Source organism: Eucyclogobius newberryi, unplaced genomic scaffold (assembly GCF_026437365.1).
Source record: "Eucyclogobius newberryi isolate DKJ021-1_F unplaced genomic scaffold, fEucNew1.0.hap1 SCAF_13, whole genome shotgun sequence".
Classification (NCBI taxonomy): Eukaryota; Metazoa; Chordata; class Actinopteri; order Gobiiformes; family Gobiidae; genus Eucyclogobius; species Eucyclogobius newberryi.
Window position 1 is genome coordinate 38,026,284 of NW_027315757.1, and position 17,010 is coordinate 38,043,293.

Here is a 17,010-nt window from a genome sequence, read left to right on the forward strand (position 1 = left end):
GACTCCGACGTTAGCCCCTTTGACTCTGACGTTAGCCCCTTTGACTCTGACGTTAGCCCCTTTGACTCTGACGTTAGCCCCTTTGACTCTGACGTTAGCCCCTTTGACTCTGACGTTTGCCCCTTTGACTCTGACGTTAGCCCCTTTGACTCTGACGTTAGCCCCTTTGACTCTGACGTTTGCCCCTTTGACTCTGACGTTAGCCCCTTTAGCTCTGGCGTTAGCCCCTTTGACTCTGACGTTAGCCCCTTTAGCTCTGGCGTTAGCCCCTTTGACTCTGACGTTAGCCCCTTTTACTCTGACGTTAGCCCCTTTGACTCTGACGTTAGCCCCTTTGACTCTGACGTTAGCCCCTTTGACTCTCCTTTGACTCTGACGTTAGCCCCTTTGACTCTGACGTTTGCCCCTTTGACTCTGACGTTAGCCCCTTTAGCTCTGGCGTTAGCCCCTTTGACTCTGACGTTAACCCCTTTGACTCCGACGTTAGCCCCTTTGACTCTGACGTTAGCCCCTTTGACTCTGACGTTAGCCCCTTTGACTCTGAGGTTAGCCCCTTTGACTCCGACGTTAGCCCCTTTGACTCTGACGTTAGCCCCTTTGACTCTGACGTTTGCCCCTTTGACTCTGACGTTAGCCCCTTTGACTCTCCTTTGACTCTGACGTTAGCCCCTTTGACTCTGACGTTTGCCCCTTTGACTCTGACGTTAGCCCCTTTAGCTCTGGCGTTAGCCCCTTTGACTCTGACGTTAACCCCTTTGACTCTGACGTTAGCCCCTTTGACTCTGACGTTAGCCCCTTTGACTCTGACGTTAGCCCCTTTGACTCTGACGTTAGCCCCTTTGACTCTGACGTTAGCCCCTTTGACTCTGACGTTAGCCCCTTTGACTCTGAGGTTAGCCCCTTTGACTCCGACGTTAGCCCCTTTGACTCTGACGTTAGCCCCTTTGACTCTGACGTTTGCCCCTTTGACTCTGACGTTAGCCCCTTTGACTCTGACGTTAGCCCCTTTGACTCTGACGTTAGCCCCTTTGACTCTGACGTTAGCCCCTTTGACTCTGAGGTTAGCCCCTTTGACTCCGACGTTAGCCCCTTTGACTCTGACGTTAGCCCCTTTGACTCTGACGTTTGCCCCTTTGACTCTGACGTTAGCCCCTTTAGCTCTGGCGTTAGCCCCTTTGACTCTGACGTTAGCCCCTTTAGCTCTGGCGTTAGCCCCTTTGACTCTGACGTTAGCCCCTTTGACTCTGACGTTAGCCCCTTTGACTCTGACGTTAGCCCCTTTGACTCTGACGTTAGCCCCTTTGACTCTGAGGTTAGCCCCTTTGACTCCGACGTTAGCCCCTTTGACTCTGACGTTAGCCCCTTTGACTCTGACGTTAGCCCCTTTGACTCTGACGTTAGCCCCTTTGACTCTGACGTTAGCCCCTTTGACTCTGACGTTTGCCCCTTTGACTCTGACGTTAGCCCCTTTAGCTCTGGCGTTAGCCCCTTTGACTCTGACGTTAGCCCCTTTAGCTCTGGCGTTAGCCCCTTTGACTCTGACGTTAGCCCCTTTTACTCTGACGTTAGCCCCTTTGACTCTGACGTTAGCCCCTTTGACTCTGACGTTAGCCCCTTTGACTCTCCTTTGACTCTGACGTTAGCCCCTTTGACTCTGACGTTTGCCCCTTTGACTCTGACGTTAGCCCCTTTAGCTCTGGCGTTAGCCCCTTTGACTCTGACGTTAACCCCTTTGACTCTGACGTTAGCCCCTTTGACTCTGACGTTAGCCCCTTTGACTCTGACGTTTGCCCCTTTGACTCTGACGTTAGCCCCTTTGACTCTCCTTTGACTCTGACGTTAGCCCCTTTGACTCTGACGTTTGCCCCTTTGACTCTGACGTTAGCCCCTTTAGCTCTGGCGTTAGCCCCTTTGACTCTGACGTTAACCCCTTTGACTCTGACGTTTGCCCCTTTGACTCTGACGTTAGCCCCTTTGACTCTGACGTTAGCCCCTTTGACTCTGACGTTAGCCCCTTTGACTCTGACGTTAGCCCCTTTGACTCTGACGTTAGCCCCTTTAGCTCTGGCGTTAGCCCCTTTGACTCTGACGTTAGCCCCTTTGACTCTGAGGTTAGCCCCTTTGACTCCGACGTTAGCCTCTTTGACTCTGACGTTAGCCCCTTTGACTCTGACGTTTGCCCCTTTGACTCTGACGTTAGCCCCTTTAGCTCTGGCGTTAGCCCCTTTGACTCTGACGTTAGCTCCTTTGACTCTGACGTTAGCCCCTTTGACTCTGACGTTAGCCCCTTTGACTCTGACGTTAGCCCCTTTGACTCTGACGTTTGCCCCTTTGACTCTGACGTTAGCCTCTTTGACTCTGACGTTAGCCCCTTTGACTCAGACGTTAGCCCCTTTGACTCTGACGTTAGCCCCTTTGACTCTGAGGTTAGCCCCTTTGACTCCGACGTTAGCCCCTTTGACTCTGACGTTAGCCCCTTTGACTCTGACGTTTGCCCCTTTGACTCTGACGTTAGCCCCTTTAGCTCTGGCGTTAGCCCCTTTGACTCTGACGTTAGCCCCTTTGACTCTGACGTTAGCCCCTTTGACTCTGACGTTAGCCCCTTTGACTCTGACGTTAGCCCCTTTGACTCTGAGGTTAGCCCCTTTGACTCCGACGTTAGCCTCTTTGACTCTGACGTTAGCCCCTTTGACTCTGACGTTTGCCCCTTTGACTCTGACGTTAGCCCCTTTAGCTCTGGCGTTAGCCCCTTTGACTCTGACGTTAGCCCCTTTGACTCTGACGTTAGCCCCTTTGACTCTGACGTTAGCCCCTTTGACTCTGACGTTAGCCCCTTTGACTCTGACGTTAGCCCCTTTGACTCTGACGTTAGCCCCTTTGACTCCGACGTTAGCCCCTTTGACTCTGACGTTAGCCCCTTTGACTCTGACGTTAGTCCCTTTGACTCTGACGTTAGCCCCTTTGACTCTGACGTTAGCCCCTTTGACTCTGACGTTAGCCCCTTTGACTCTGACGTTAGCCCCTTTGACTCTGACGTTAGCCCCTTTGACTCTGAGGTTAGCCCCTTTGACTCCGACGTTAGCCCCTTTGACTCTGACGTTAGCCCCTTTGACTCTGACGTTTGCCCCTTTGACTCTGACGTTAGCCCCTTTAGCTCTGGCGTTAGCCCCTTTGACTCTGACGTTAGCCCCTTTAGCTCTGGCGTTAGCCCCTTTGACTCTGACGTTAGCCCCTTTGACTCTGACGTTAGCCCTTTGACTCTGACGTTAGCCCCTTTGACTCTGACGTTAGCCCCTTTGACTCTGACGTTAGCCCCTTTGACTCTGAGGTTAGCCCCTTTGACTCTGACGTTTGCCCCTTTGACTCTGACGTTAGCCCCTTTAGCTCTGGCGTTAGCCCCTTTGACTCTGACGTTAGCCCCTTTGACTCTGACGTTAGCCCCTTTGACTCTGACGTTAGCCTCTTTGACTCTGACGTTAGCCCCTTTGACTCTGACGTTTGCCCCTTTGACTCTGACGTTAGCCCCTTTAGCTCTGGCGTTAGCCCCTTTGACTCTGACGTTAGCCCCTTTGACTCTGACGTTAGCCCCTTTGACTCTGACGTTAGCCCCTTTGACTCTGACGTTAGCCCCTTTGACTCTGACGTTTGCCCCTTTGACTCTGACGTTAGCCTCTTTGACTCTGACGTTAGCCCCTTTGACTCAGACGTTAGCCCCTTTGACTCTGACGTTAGCCCCTTTGACTCTGAGGTTAGCCCCTTTGACTCCGACGTTAGCCCCTTTGACTCTGACGTTAGCCCCTTTGACTCTGACGTTTGCCCCTTTGACTCTGACGTTAGCCCCTTTAGCTCTGGCGTTAGCCCCTTTGACTCTGACGTTAGCCCCTTTGACTCTGACGTTAGCCCCTTTGACTCTGACGTTAGCCCCTTTGACTCTGACGTTAGCCCCTTTGACTCTGAGGTTAGCCCCTTTGACTCCGACGTTAGCCTCTTTGACTCTGACGTTAGCCCCTTTGACTCTGACGTTTGCCCCTTTGACTCTGACGTTAGCCCCTTTAGCTCTGGCGTTAGCCCCTTTGACTCTGACGTTAGCCCCTTTGACTCTGACGTTAGCCCCTTTGACTCTGACGTTAGCCCCTTTGACTCTGACGTTAGCCCCTTTGACTCTGACGTTAGCCCCTTTGACTCTGACGTTAGCCCCTTTGACTCCGACGTTAGCCCCTTTGACTCTGACGTTAGTCCCTTTGACTCTGACGTTAGCCCCTTTGACTCTGACGTTAGCCCCTTTGACTCTGACGTTAGCCCCTTTGACTCTGACGTTAGCCCCTTTGACTCTGACGTTAGCCCCTTTGACTCTGAGGTTAGCCCCTTTGACTCCGACGTTAGCCCCTTTGACTCTGACGTTAGCCCCTTTGACTCTGACGTTTGCCCCTTTGACTCTGACGTTAGCCCCTTTAGCTCTGGCGTTAGCCCCTTTGACTCTGACGTTAGCCCCTTTAGCTCTGGCGTTAGCCCCTTTGACTCTGACGTTAGCCCCTTTGACTCTGACGTTAGCCCTTTGACTCTGACGTTAGCCCCTTTGACTCTGACGTTAGCCCCTTTGACTCTGACGTTAGCCCCTTTGACTCTGAGGTTAGCCCCTTTGACTCCGACGTTAGCCCCTTTGACTCTGACGTTAGCCCCTTTGACTCTGACGTTTGCCCCTTTGACTCTGACGTTAGCCCCTTTGACTCTGACGTTAGCCCCTTTGACTCTGACGTTAGCCCCTTTGACTCTGACGTTAGCCCCTTTGACTCTGAGGTTAGCCCCTTTGACTCCGACGTTAGCCCCTTTGACTCTGACGTTAGCCCCTTTGACTCTGACGTTTGCCCCTTTGACTCTGACGTTAGCCCCTTTAGCTCTGGCGTTAGCCCCTTTGACTCTGACGTTAGCCCCTTTAGCTCTGGCGTTAGCCCCTTTGACTCTGACGTTAGCCCCTTTGACTCTGACGTTAGCCCCTTTGACTCTGACGTTAGCCCCTTTGACTCTGACGTTAGCCCCTTTGACTCTGAGGTTAGCCCCTTTGACTCCGACGTTAGCCCCTTTGACTCTGACGTTAGCCCCTTTGACTCTGACGTTAGCCCCTTTGACTCTGACGTTAGCCCCTTTGACTCTGACGTTAGCCCCTTTGACTCTGACGTTTGCCCCTTTGACTCTGACGTTAGCCCCTTTAGCTCTGGCGTTAGCCCCTTTGACTCTGACGTTAGCCCCTTTAGCTCTGGCGTTAGCCCCTTTGACTCTGACGTTAGCCCCTTTTACTCTGACGTTAGCCCCTTTGACTCTGACGTTAGCCCCTTTGACTCTGACGTTAGCCCCTTTGACTCTCCTTTGACTCTGACGTTAGCCCCTTTGACTCTGACGTTTGCCCCTTTGACTCTGACGTTAGCCCCTTTAGCTCTGGCGTTAGCCCCTTTGACTCTGACGTTAACCCCTTTGACTCCGACGTTAGCCCCTTTGACTCTGACGTTAGCCCCTTTGACTCTGACGTTAGCCCCTTTGACTCTGAGGTTAGCCCCTTTGACTCCGACGTTAGCCCCTTTGACTCTGACGTTAGCCCCTTTGACTCTGACGTTTGCCCCTTTGACTCTGACGTTAGCCCCTTTGACTCTCCTTTGACTCTGACGTTAGCCCCTTTGACTCTGACGTTTGCCCCTTTGACTCTGACGTTAGCCCCTTTAGCTCTGGCGTTAGCCCCTTTGACTCTGACGTTAACCCCTTTGACTCTGACGTTAGCCCCTTTGACTCTGACGTTAGCCCCTTTGACTCTGACGTTAGCCCCTTTGACTCTGACGTTAGCCCCTTTGACTCTGAGGTTAGCCCCTTTGACTCCGACGTTAGCCCCTTTGACTCTGACGTTAGCCCCTTTGACTCTGACGTTTGCCCCTTTGACTCTGACGTTAGCCCCTTTGACTCTGACGTTAGCCCCTTTGACTCTGACGTTAGCCCCTTTGACTCTGACGTTAGCCCCTTTGACTCTGAGGTTAGCCCCTTTGACTCCGACGTTAGCCCCTTTGACTCTGACGTTAGCCCCTTTGACTCTGACGTTTGCCCCTTTGACTCTGACGTTAGCCCCTTTAGCTCTGGCGTTAGCCCCTTTGACTCTGACGTTAGCCCCTTTAGCTCTGGCGTTAGCCCCTTTGACTCTGACGTTAGCCCCTTTGACTCTGACGTTAGCCCCTTTGACTCTGACGTTAGCCCCTTTGACTCTGACGTTAGCCCCTTTGACTCTGAGGTTAGCCCCTTTGACTCCGACGTTAGCCCCTTTGACTCTGACGTTAGCCCCTTTGACTCTGACGTTAGCCCCTTTGACTCTGACGTTAGCCCCTTTGACTCTGACGTTAGCCCCTTTGACTCTGACGTTTGCCCCTTTGACTCTGACGTTAGCCCCTTTAGCTCTGGCGTTAGCCCCTTTGACTCTGACGTTAGCCCCTTTAGCTCTGGCGTTAGCCCCTTTGACTCTGACGTTAGCCCCTTTTACTCTGACGTTAGCCCCTTTGACTCTGACGTTAGCCCCTTTGACTCTGACGTTAGCCCCTTTGACTCTCCTTTGACTCTGACGTTAGCCCCTTTGACTCTGACGTTTGCCCCTTTGACTCTGACGTTAGCCCCTTTAGCTCTGGCGTTAGCCCCTTTGACTCTGACGTTAACCCCTTTGACTCTGACGTTAGCCCCTTTGACTCTGACGTTAGCCCCTTTGACTCTGACGTTTGCCCCTTTGACTCTGACGTTAGCCCCTTTGACTCTCCTTTGACTCTGACGTTAGCCCCTTTGACTCTGACGTTTGCCCCTTTGACTCTGACGTTAGCCCCTTTAGCTCTGGCGTTAGCCCCTTTGACTCTGACGTTAACCCCTTTGACTCTGACGTTTGCCCCTTTGACTCTGACGTTAGCCCCTTTGACTCTGACGTTAGCCCCTTTGACTCTGACGTTAGCCCCTTTGACTCTGACGTTAGCCCCTTTGACTCTGACGTTAGCCCCTTTGACTCTGACGTTTGCCCCTTTGACTCTGACGTTAGCCCCTTTAGCTCTGGCGTTAGCCCCTTTGACTCTGACGTTAGCCCCTTTAGCTCTGGCGTTAGCCCCTTTGACTCTGACGTTAGCCCCTTTTACTCTGACGTTAGCCCCTTTGACTCTGACGTTAGCCCCTTTGACTCTCCTTTGACTCTGACGTTAGCCCCTTTGACTCTGACGTTTGCCCCTTTGACTCTGACGTTACAATAAAACCCACGAGGAGCTTGTTTTCTAGCTCAAATATGATGAAGTGGATCTTTCATGTGGAATGCTCAGCTTGGACACTTGAGTCTTCATCACGCCACAGAAACAGTATAAAACTTGTGTCTTTAAACTCATTTGTGTCATTTCTACTTCACTGAAGTGACACAGAATCCAGACTTGTTACTGTGACGTGAGATCAAAGTGAAGACACAAATATCAGCTCTTTTCTTACATTTCAGTCCAATTTACTTCATGTCTAAATGTCTTCAATTCACCTGCAGCACCTAAAGTCTCCCCCTTCTCCCTCCCTCTTCTCTCTCACTCTCTCACTCCCCCCTCCGTCTCTCTCATTTTTTTCCCTCCTTCTTTTCTTATCTCCGTTTCTACAGCAACAGCTTCTTCTTCTTCTTCTTCTTCTTCTTCTTCTTCTTCTTCTTCTTCTTCTTCTTCTTCTTCTTCTTCTTCTTCTTCTTCTTCTTCTTCTTCTTCTTCTTCTTCTTCTTCTTCTTCTTCTTCTTCTTCTTCTTCTTCTTCTTCTTCTTCTTCTTCTTCTTCTTCTTCTTCTTCTTCTTCTTCTTCTTCTTCTTCTTCTTCTTCTTCTTCTTCTTCTTCTTCTTCTTCTTCTTCTTCTTCTTCTTCTTCTTCTTCACGCTGCCTAATGGCTTCATTTTTATTTTGTCACTCTCCCAGTGCCTAAATAGCAGCTGAAGGCAGAAGGTTTTTTTTGTACCATTTTTAAAAATGTGTGTCGTCAATTTTAAGTGAAAAAGTTTAATTAAAAGACAATTAAAGCAACAACAAAGTATTCTTTAAATACAGGCACGACCAGGGCACCTGTGACTTGTTGAAAGTGCATTTCCCTGTGGCTAAGTGAGGAGGGCGTGGCTTAAAGGGCCCTGACCCTGAAGTAAAAGCATTACACCCAGAACTGCCACATTTGTCACGGTCAGTTATTTATGTGAAGTATCAGAAGAGAATCTTCAAAAGACAAAATATGTGACTGAAGTTCAAAAAGATCTGAAGAACTAACCCACACAATACATGGATACTTTAGAATATATTTTAGAATGTACTTTAGAATATATTTTAGAATGTACTTTAGAATATATTTTAGAATGTACTTTAGAATATATTTTAGAATGTACTTTAGAATATATTTTAGAATGTACTTTAGAATATATTTTAGAATGTACTTTAGAATATATTTTAGAATGTACTTTAGAATATACTTTAGAATGTACTTTAGAATATATTTTAGAATGTACTTTAGAATATACTTTAGAATGTACTTTAGAATGTACTTTAGAATGTACTTTAGAATGTACTTTAGACTGTACTTTAGAATGTACTTTAGAATATATTTTAGAATGTACTTTAGAATGTACTTTAGAATGTACTTTAGAATGTACTTTAGAATGTACTTTAGAATGTACTTTAGAATATACTTTAGAATATACCTTAGAATATACTTTAGAATGTACTTTAGAATGTACTTTAGAATGTACTTTAGAATGTACTTTAGAATATACTTTAGAATGTACTTTAGAATGTACTTTAGACTGTACTTTAGAATGTACTTTAGACTGTACTTTAGAATGTACTTTAGACTGTACTTTAGAATGTACTTTAGAATGTACTTTAGAATATACTTTAGAATATACTTTAGAATGTACTTCAGAATATACTTTAGAATGTACTTTAGAATGTACTTTTGAATGTACTTTTGAATGTACTTTTGAATGTACTTTAGAATGTACTTTAGAATGCACTTTTAGGATGTACTTTTGAATGTACTTTAGAATATACTTTAGACTGTACTTTAGAATGTACTTTAGACTGTACTTTAGACTGTACTTTAGAATGTACTTTAGACTGTACTTTAGAATGTACTTTAGAATGTACTTTTGAATGCACTTTAGAATGCACTTTAGAATGTACTTTAGAATGTACTTTAGATTGTACTTTAGAATATACTTTAGAATGTACTTTAGAATATTCTTTAGATTGTACTTTAGAATGTACTTTAGAATGTACTTTAGAATGTACTTTAGACTGTACTTTAGAATGTACTTTAAAGAATGTACTTTAGACTGTACTTTAGAATGTACTTTAGAATATACTTTAGAATGTACTTTAGAATGTACTTTAGAATGTACTTTAGAATGTACTTTAGATTGTACTTTAGAATGTACTTTAGACTGTACTTTAGAATGTACTTTAGAATATACTTTAGAATGTACTTTAGAATATACTTTAGATTGTACTTTAGAATGTACTTTAGACTGTACTTTAGAATGTACTTTAGAATGTACTTTAGACTGTACTTTAGAATGCACTTTAGAATATACTTTAGAATGTACTTTAGAATGTACTTTAGAATGTACTTTAGAATGTACTTTAGAATGTACTTTAGAATGCACTTTAGAATGTACTTTAGAATGTACTTTAGAATGTACTTTAGAATGTACTTTAGAATGCACTTTAGAATGTACTTATAGAATGTACTTTTGTAGCAGGATAAAAGACCATCACAAATAAATGGACGACCAACGATCAGGGACTGAGAGAGGGACAGACATCAGGCAAATGGACAAACATTTGGACTTAATTTGGAAACGGACAAATTTGATCAAATGTGACTTTTATTTCAGTTTAAATGTGCCGTGTTTTTGTGATTCACAAATGAACATTTAAATCAGGCTAAAGTGTGACGTGGTCTTCTGTGCAGCGATTACATCATCAAAGAGAAGACGGTCCTGCTGCAGAAGAAGGACAGTGAGGGCTTCGGCTTCGTCCTGCGAGGAGCCAAAGGTAAAGGCTTCACACGCTACACGCTACACACGCTTCACACGCTTTACACGCTACATGCTTCACACGCTACACACGCTTCACATGCTACACGCTTCACACGCTACACACGCTTCACACGCTTTACACGCTACATGCTTCACACGCTACACACGCTTCACATGCTACACGCTTCACACGCTACACACGCTTCACACGCTTTACACGCTACATGCTTCACATGCTACACACGCTACACACGCTTCACGCTACATGCTTCACACGCTACACACGCTTCACATGCTACACGCTTCACACGCTACACACGCTTCACACGCTTTACACGCTACATGCTTCACATGCTACACACGCTACACACGCTTCACGCTACATGCTTCACACGCTACACACGCTTCACATGCTACATGCTTCACGCTACATGCTTCACATGCTACACACGCTACACACGCTTCACGCTACATGCTTCACACGCTACACACGCTTCACATGCTACACGCTTCACACGCTACACACGCTTCACACGCTTTACACGCTACATGCTTCACATGCTACACACGCTACACACGCTTCACGCTACATGCTTCACACGCTACACACGCTTCACATGCTACATGCTTCACGCTACATGCTTCACATGCTACACACGCTACACACGCTTCACGCTACATGCTTCACACGCTACACACGCTTCACATGCTACACGCTTCACACGCTACTCGCTTCACACGCTACACACGCTAAACACGCTACACACACTTCACATGCTTCACACACTACATGCTACACACGCTACATGCTACACACGCTTCACACGCTACACACGCTACATGCTACACACGCTTCACACGCTACACGCTTCACACTCTTCACACGCTACATGCTACACAAGCTTGACGCTACACACGCTACATGCTACATGCTACACACGCTTCACACGCTTCACACGCTACACACGCTACATGCTACACACGCTTCACATGCTACACGCTTCACACTCTTCACACGCTACATGCTACACAAGCTACACACGCTACACACTACATGCTACACACGCTTCACACGCTACACACGCTACATGCTACACACGCTTAACACGCTTCACACGATACACACGCTACATGCTACCCACACTACACACGCTACACGCTTCACACGCTTCACATTACACACTACACGCTTCAAACTCTTAACACACTACACGCTAGACACGCTTCACATTCTCAACACGCTTCAAACGCTTCACACTCTTCACAAGCTTCACACACACTACACACGCTACACTTGCTTCACATGCTCCACCCGCTTAACACGCTTCACATGCTCCACCCGCTTAACACGCTTCACATGCTTCACACGCTTCACACGCTCCACACGCTTCACACGCTTCACACACACTACATGCTACACACGCTTCACACGCTACACACGCTACATGCTACACACGCTTAACACGCTTCACACGATACACACGCTACATGCTACCCACACTACACACGCTACACGCTTCACACGCTTCACATTACACACTACACGCTTCAAACTCTTAACACACTACACGCTAGACACGCTTCACATTCTCAACACGCTTCAAACGCTTCACACTCTTCACAAGCTTCACACACACTACACACGCTACACTCGCTTCACATGCTCCACCCGCTTAACACGCTTCACATGCTCCACCCGCTTCACACGCTTCACACGCTCCACACGCTCCACACGCTCCACACGCTTCACACGCTTCACACACGCTACACGCTCCACACGCTTCACACGCTACACACGCTACACTCGCTTCACATGCTCCACCCGCTTAACACGCTTCACACGCTTCACACGCTTCACACGCTTCACACGCTTCATACGCTACTTGCTTCACACGCTTCACACTCTTCACGCTTCACACGCTTCACACGCTACACCCTTCACACGCTACACGTGCTTCACACGCTTAACACGCTTCACACGCTACATGCTACACCCTTCACACGACACACTCTTCACACGCTACATGCTACACGCTACACACGCTTCACACGCTTCACACGCTTCATACGCTACTTGCTTCACACGCTTCACACGCTTCATATGCTCCACACGCTTCAAACGCTACACACGCTTCACACGCTACACACGCTACACACGCTTCACACGCTTCACACGCTTCATACGCTACTTGCTTCACACGCTCCACACGCTTCACACTCTTCACAAGCTTCACACACGCTTCACACGCTACACGCTACACTCGCTTCACATGCTCTACCCGCTTAACAGGCTTCACACGCTTCACACGCTCCACATGCTTCACACGCTTCACATGCATCACACGCTACACGCTTCACACGCTACACACACTACATGCTACACACGCTTCATGCGCTTCACACACCTCACACACTTCACACACTTCACAGGCTACACTCGCTTCACACGCTACACACGCTTCATATGCTCCACACGCTTCAAACGCTACACTCGCTTCACACGCTACACCCGCTTCACACGCTTCACACGCTTCACACGCTTCACACTCTTCACGCTTCACACGCTTCACACGCTTCACACTCTTCACGCTTCACACGCTTCACACGCTTCACACGCTTCACACTCTTCACGCTTCACACGCTTCACACGCTTCACACGCTTCACACTCTTCACGCTTCACACACTTCACAGGCTACACCCGCTTCACACGCTTCACACGCTACACACTCTTCACGCTTCACACGCTTCGCACTCTTCACGCTTCACACGCTTCACACGCTTCACACGCTACTTGCTACACTCTTCACACGACACACTCTTCACACGCTACATGCTACACGGTTCACACGCTTCACACGCCACTCGCTTCACATGCTTCACACGCTACACACGCTACACACGCTACACACGCTTCACACGCTTCACACGCTTCACACGCTTCACACTGCACACGGTTCACACGCCACACACTTCACATGCCACACGCTTCACACACGCTTCACACACCACACGCTTCACACGCTACACACTTCACACACCACACGCTTCACACGCCACACACTTCACATGCCACACACTTCACACGCACTTCACACACAACACGCTTCACACGCTTCACACGCCACACATCACACGCGTCACACATCACACGCCACACGCTTCATACGCTTCACGCACTTCACACGTTTCACACGCCTGGATTCACAGGTGAAGACCAGATTGTCCCTGAACGCAGCTCCTGAACATACTTCACATGTGCAGAACTTTCACAGGAATGTCTGATTATATTATGATAATTGAAGCCTTTTGTTTGATGGGAAAATTATGTGCTGTACTTATACTTATCATGAGCTGTACTTATACTTATCATGAGCTGTACTTATACTTATCATGAGCTGTACTTATCATGAGCTGTACTTATCATGAGCTGTACTTATACTTATCATGAGCTGTACTTATACTTATCATGAGCTGTACTTATCATGAGCTGTACTTATACTTATCATGAGCTGTACTTATCATGAGCTGTACTTATACTTATCATGAGCTGTACTTATCATGAGCTGTACTTATACTTATCATGAGCTGTACTTATCATGAGCTGTACTTATACTTATCATGAGCTGTACTTATCATGAGCTGTACTTATACTTATCATGAGCTGTACTTATCATGAGCTGTACTTATACTTATCATGAGCTGTACTTATCATGAGCTGTACTTATACTTATCATGAGCTGTACTTATACTTATCATGAGCTGTACTTATCATGAGCTGTACTTATACTTATCATGAGCTGTACTTATACTTATCATGAGCTGCACATCGTCCTGAACGATCCTTAAACTGCTTGAATGTGGTTTGTGTCCAGCTCAGACGCCCATCGAGGAGTTCACGCCGACGCCCGCGTTCCCGGCGCTGCAGTACCTGGAGTCTGTGGATGAAGGGGGCGTGGCCTGGAGAGCCGGTCTCAGGATGGGAGACTTCCTCATCGAAGTAAGACACAAGGTCATGAGTTCAGCGCCCAAAGTAAGACACAAGGTCATGAGTTCAGCGCCCAAAGTAAGACACAAGGTCATGAGTTCAGCGCCCAAAGTAAGACACAAGGTCATGAGTTCAGCGCCCAAAGTAAGACACAAGGTCATGAGTTCAGCGCCCAAAGTAAGACACAAGGTCATGAGTTCAGCGCCCAAAGTAAGACACAAGGTCATGAGTTCAGCGCCCAAAGTAAGACACAAGGTCATGAGTTCAGCGCCCAAAGTAAGACACAAGGTCATGAGTTCAGCGCCCAAAGTAAGACACAAGGTCATGAGTTCAGCGCCCAAAGTAAGACACAAGGTCATGAGTTCAGCGCCCAAAGTAAGACAGAAGGTCATGAGTTCAGCGCCCAAAGTAAGACACAAGGTCATGAGTTCAGCGCCCAAAGTAAGACACAAGGTCATGAGTTCAGCGCCCAAAGTAAGACACAAGGTCATGAGTTCAGCGCCCAAAGTAAGACACAAGGTCATGAGTTCAGCGCCCAAAGTAAGACACAAGGTCATGAGTTCAGCGCCCAAAGTAAGACACAAGGTCATGAGTTCAGCGCCCAAAGTAAGACACAAGGTCATGAGTTCAGCGCCCAAAGTAAGACACAAGGTCATGAGTTCAGCGCCCAAAGTAAGACACAAGGTCATGAGTTCAGCGCCCAAAGTAAGACACAAGGTCATGAGTTCAGCGCCCAAAGTAAGACACAAGGTCATTCAGCGCCAAAAGGGCAAATGTCCAGGACTGAAACAAGTGAGTGTTTCTGACATCCGGAAGAAACATGAACTACAACTAACAAGTAAAATTACTGTCACTCCAATATAATATTACTCGAGTACAAAGTGGTACAAGAAGTTACTTTATGTAACATTTCAAACGCTGCTGAAGCTTTTCTCTCCTCGTCAGGTGAACGGTCAGAACGTGGTGAAGGTGGGTCATCGGCAGGTGGTCAACATGATCCGACAGGGAGGGAACAGCCTCATGGTGAAGGTCGTCATGGTAACGCGCAACCCCGACATGGACGACGGCACAAGGAAGAAGAGTAAGACACGCGATCGCTCAAAGCACACGCAACAGTCTGTATCCTGCACACGCAACAGTCTGTGTCCTGCACACGCAACAGTCTGTGTCCTGCACACGCAACAGTCTGTGTCCTGCACACGCAACAGTCTGTGTCCTGCACACGCAACAGTCTGTGTCCTGCACACGCAACAGTCTGTGTCCTGCACACGCAACAGTCTGTGTCCTGCACACGCAACAGTCTGTGTCCTGCACGCGCAACAGTCTGTGTCCTGCACACGCAACAGTCTGTGTCCTGCACACGCAACAGTCTGTATCCTGCACACGCAACAGTCTCTGTCATGCACACGCAACAGTCTGTGTCCTGCACACACAACAGTCTGTGTCCTGCACACGCAACTGTCTGTGTCCTGCACACGCAACAGTCTGTATCCTGCACACGCAACAGTCTGTGTCCTGCACACGCAACAGTCTGTGTCCTGCACACGCAACAGTCTGTGTCCTGCACACGCAACAGTCTGTATCCTGCACACGCAACAGTCTGTGTCCTGAACACGCAACAGTCTGTATCCTGCACACGCAACAGTCTGTGTCCTGCACACGCAACAGTCTGTGTCCTGCACACGCAACAGTCTCTGTCATGCACACGCAACAGTCTGTGTCCTGCACACGCAACAGTCTGTGTCCTGCACACGCAACAGTCTCTGTCATGCACACGCAACAGTCTGTGTCCTGCACACGCAACAGTCTGTATCCTGCACACGCAACAGTCTGTGTCCTGCACGCGCAACAGTCTGTATCCTGCACACGCAACAGTCTGTATCCTGCACACGCAACAGTCTGTATCCTGCACACGCAACAGTCTGTGTCCTGCACATGCAACAGTCTGTATCCTGAACACGCAACAGTCTGTATCCTGCACACGCAACAGTCTGTGTCCTGCACACGCAACAGTCTGTGTCCTGCACATGCAACAGTCTGTATCCTGAACACGCAACAGTCTGTGTCCTGCACATGCAACAGTCTGTATCCTGCACACGCAACAGTCTGTGTCCTGCACATGCAACAGTCTGTGTCCTGCACACGCAACAGTCTCTGTCATGCACACGCAACAGTCTGTGTCCTGCACATGCAACAGTCTGTGTCCTGAACACATAAATGTCAGTGTTGATATCGTTCTCTTCCTGTTTGTGTCCAGTTCCACAGCAGAGCAAGAGGCTGAGCACGCCGGCCATCGCACTGAGGTCCAAATCTATGACTTCGGAGCTGGAGGAGATGGGTGAGACTTTAGAGACTTTAGAGACTTTGGACACTTTAGAGACATTGGAGACCTGAGAGTCTTTAGAGACTTTAGATCACATTTAGAGTTAATACGTCTAATAAAACTCTGGAGCTGCCTAAGACCTCAAACTGTAGGATCAGACCCGTGGGTCCTTTGGTCGACTAAACATGTGATGCTCACATGGTCCAAACCTGCTCCGTGAGGGCGCGTCGTGTGTTCAGAACCCGCTCCGTGAGGGCGCGTCGTGTGTTCAGAACCCGCTCCGTGAGGGCGCGTCGTGTGTTCAGAACCCGCTCCGTGAGGGCGCGTCGTGTGTTCAGAACCCGCTCCGTGAGGGCGCGTCGTGTGTTCAGAACCCGCTCCGTGAGGGCGCGTCGTGTGTTCAGAACCCGCTCCGTGAGGGCGCGTCGTGTGTTCAGAACCCGCTCCGTGAGGGCGCGTCGTGTGTTCAGAACCCGCTCCGTGAGGGCGCGTCGTGTGTTCAGAACCCGCTCCGTGAGGGCGCGTCGTGTGTTCAGAACCCGCTCCGTGAGGGCGCGTCGTGTGTTCAGAACCCGCTCCGTGAGGGCGCGTCGTGTGTTCAGAACCCGCTCCGTGAGGGCGCGTCGTGTGTTCAGAACCCGCTCCGTGAGGGCGCG

At 48.6% G+C, this 17,010-nt stretch overlaps 1 protein-coding gene across 1 annotated transcript in view; it reads left to right on the plus strand.

The window, feature by feature from the left end:
• The window catches only part of shank1 (SH3 and multiple ankyrin repeat domains 1), a 131,897-nt gene that overhangs the window by 99,430 nt on the left and 15,457 nt on the right, over window positions 1-17,010 (plus strand). Inside the window, exons 14-17 of the mRNA XM_072443885.1 lie at window positions 9,979-10,061; window positions 13,919-14,043; window positions 14,977-15,112; window positions 16,289-16,369. Of these exons, the coding sequence (XP_072299986.1) occupies window positions 9,979-10,061; window positions 13,919-14,043; window positions 14,977-15,112; window positions 16,289-16,369 (425 nt within the window). The remainder of the gene's footprint in view (window positions 1-9,978; window positions 10,062-13,918; window positions 14,044-14,976; window positions 15,113-16,288; window positions 16,370-17,010) is intronic.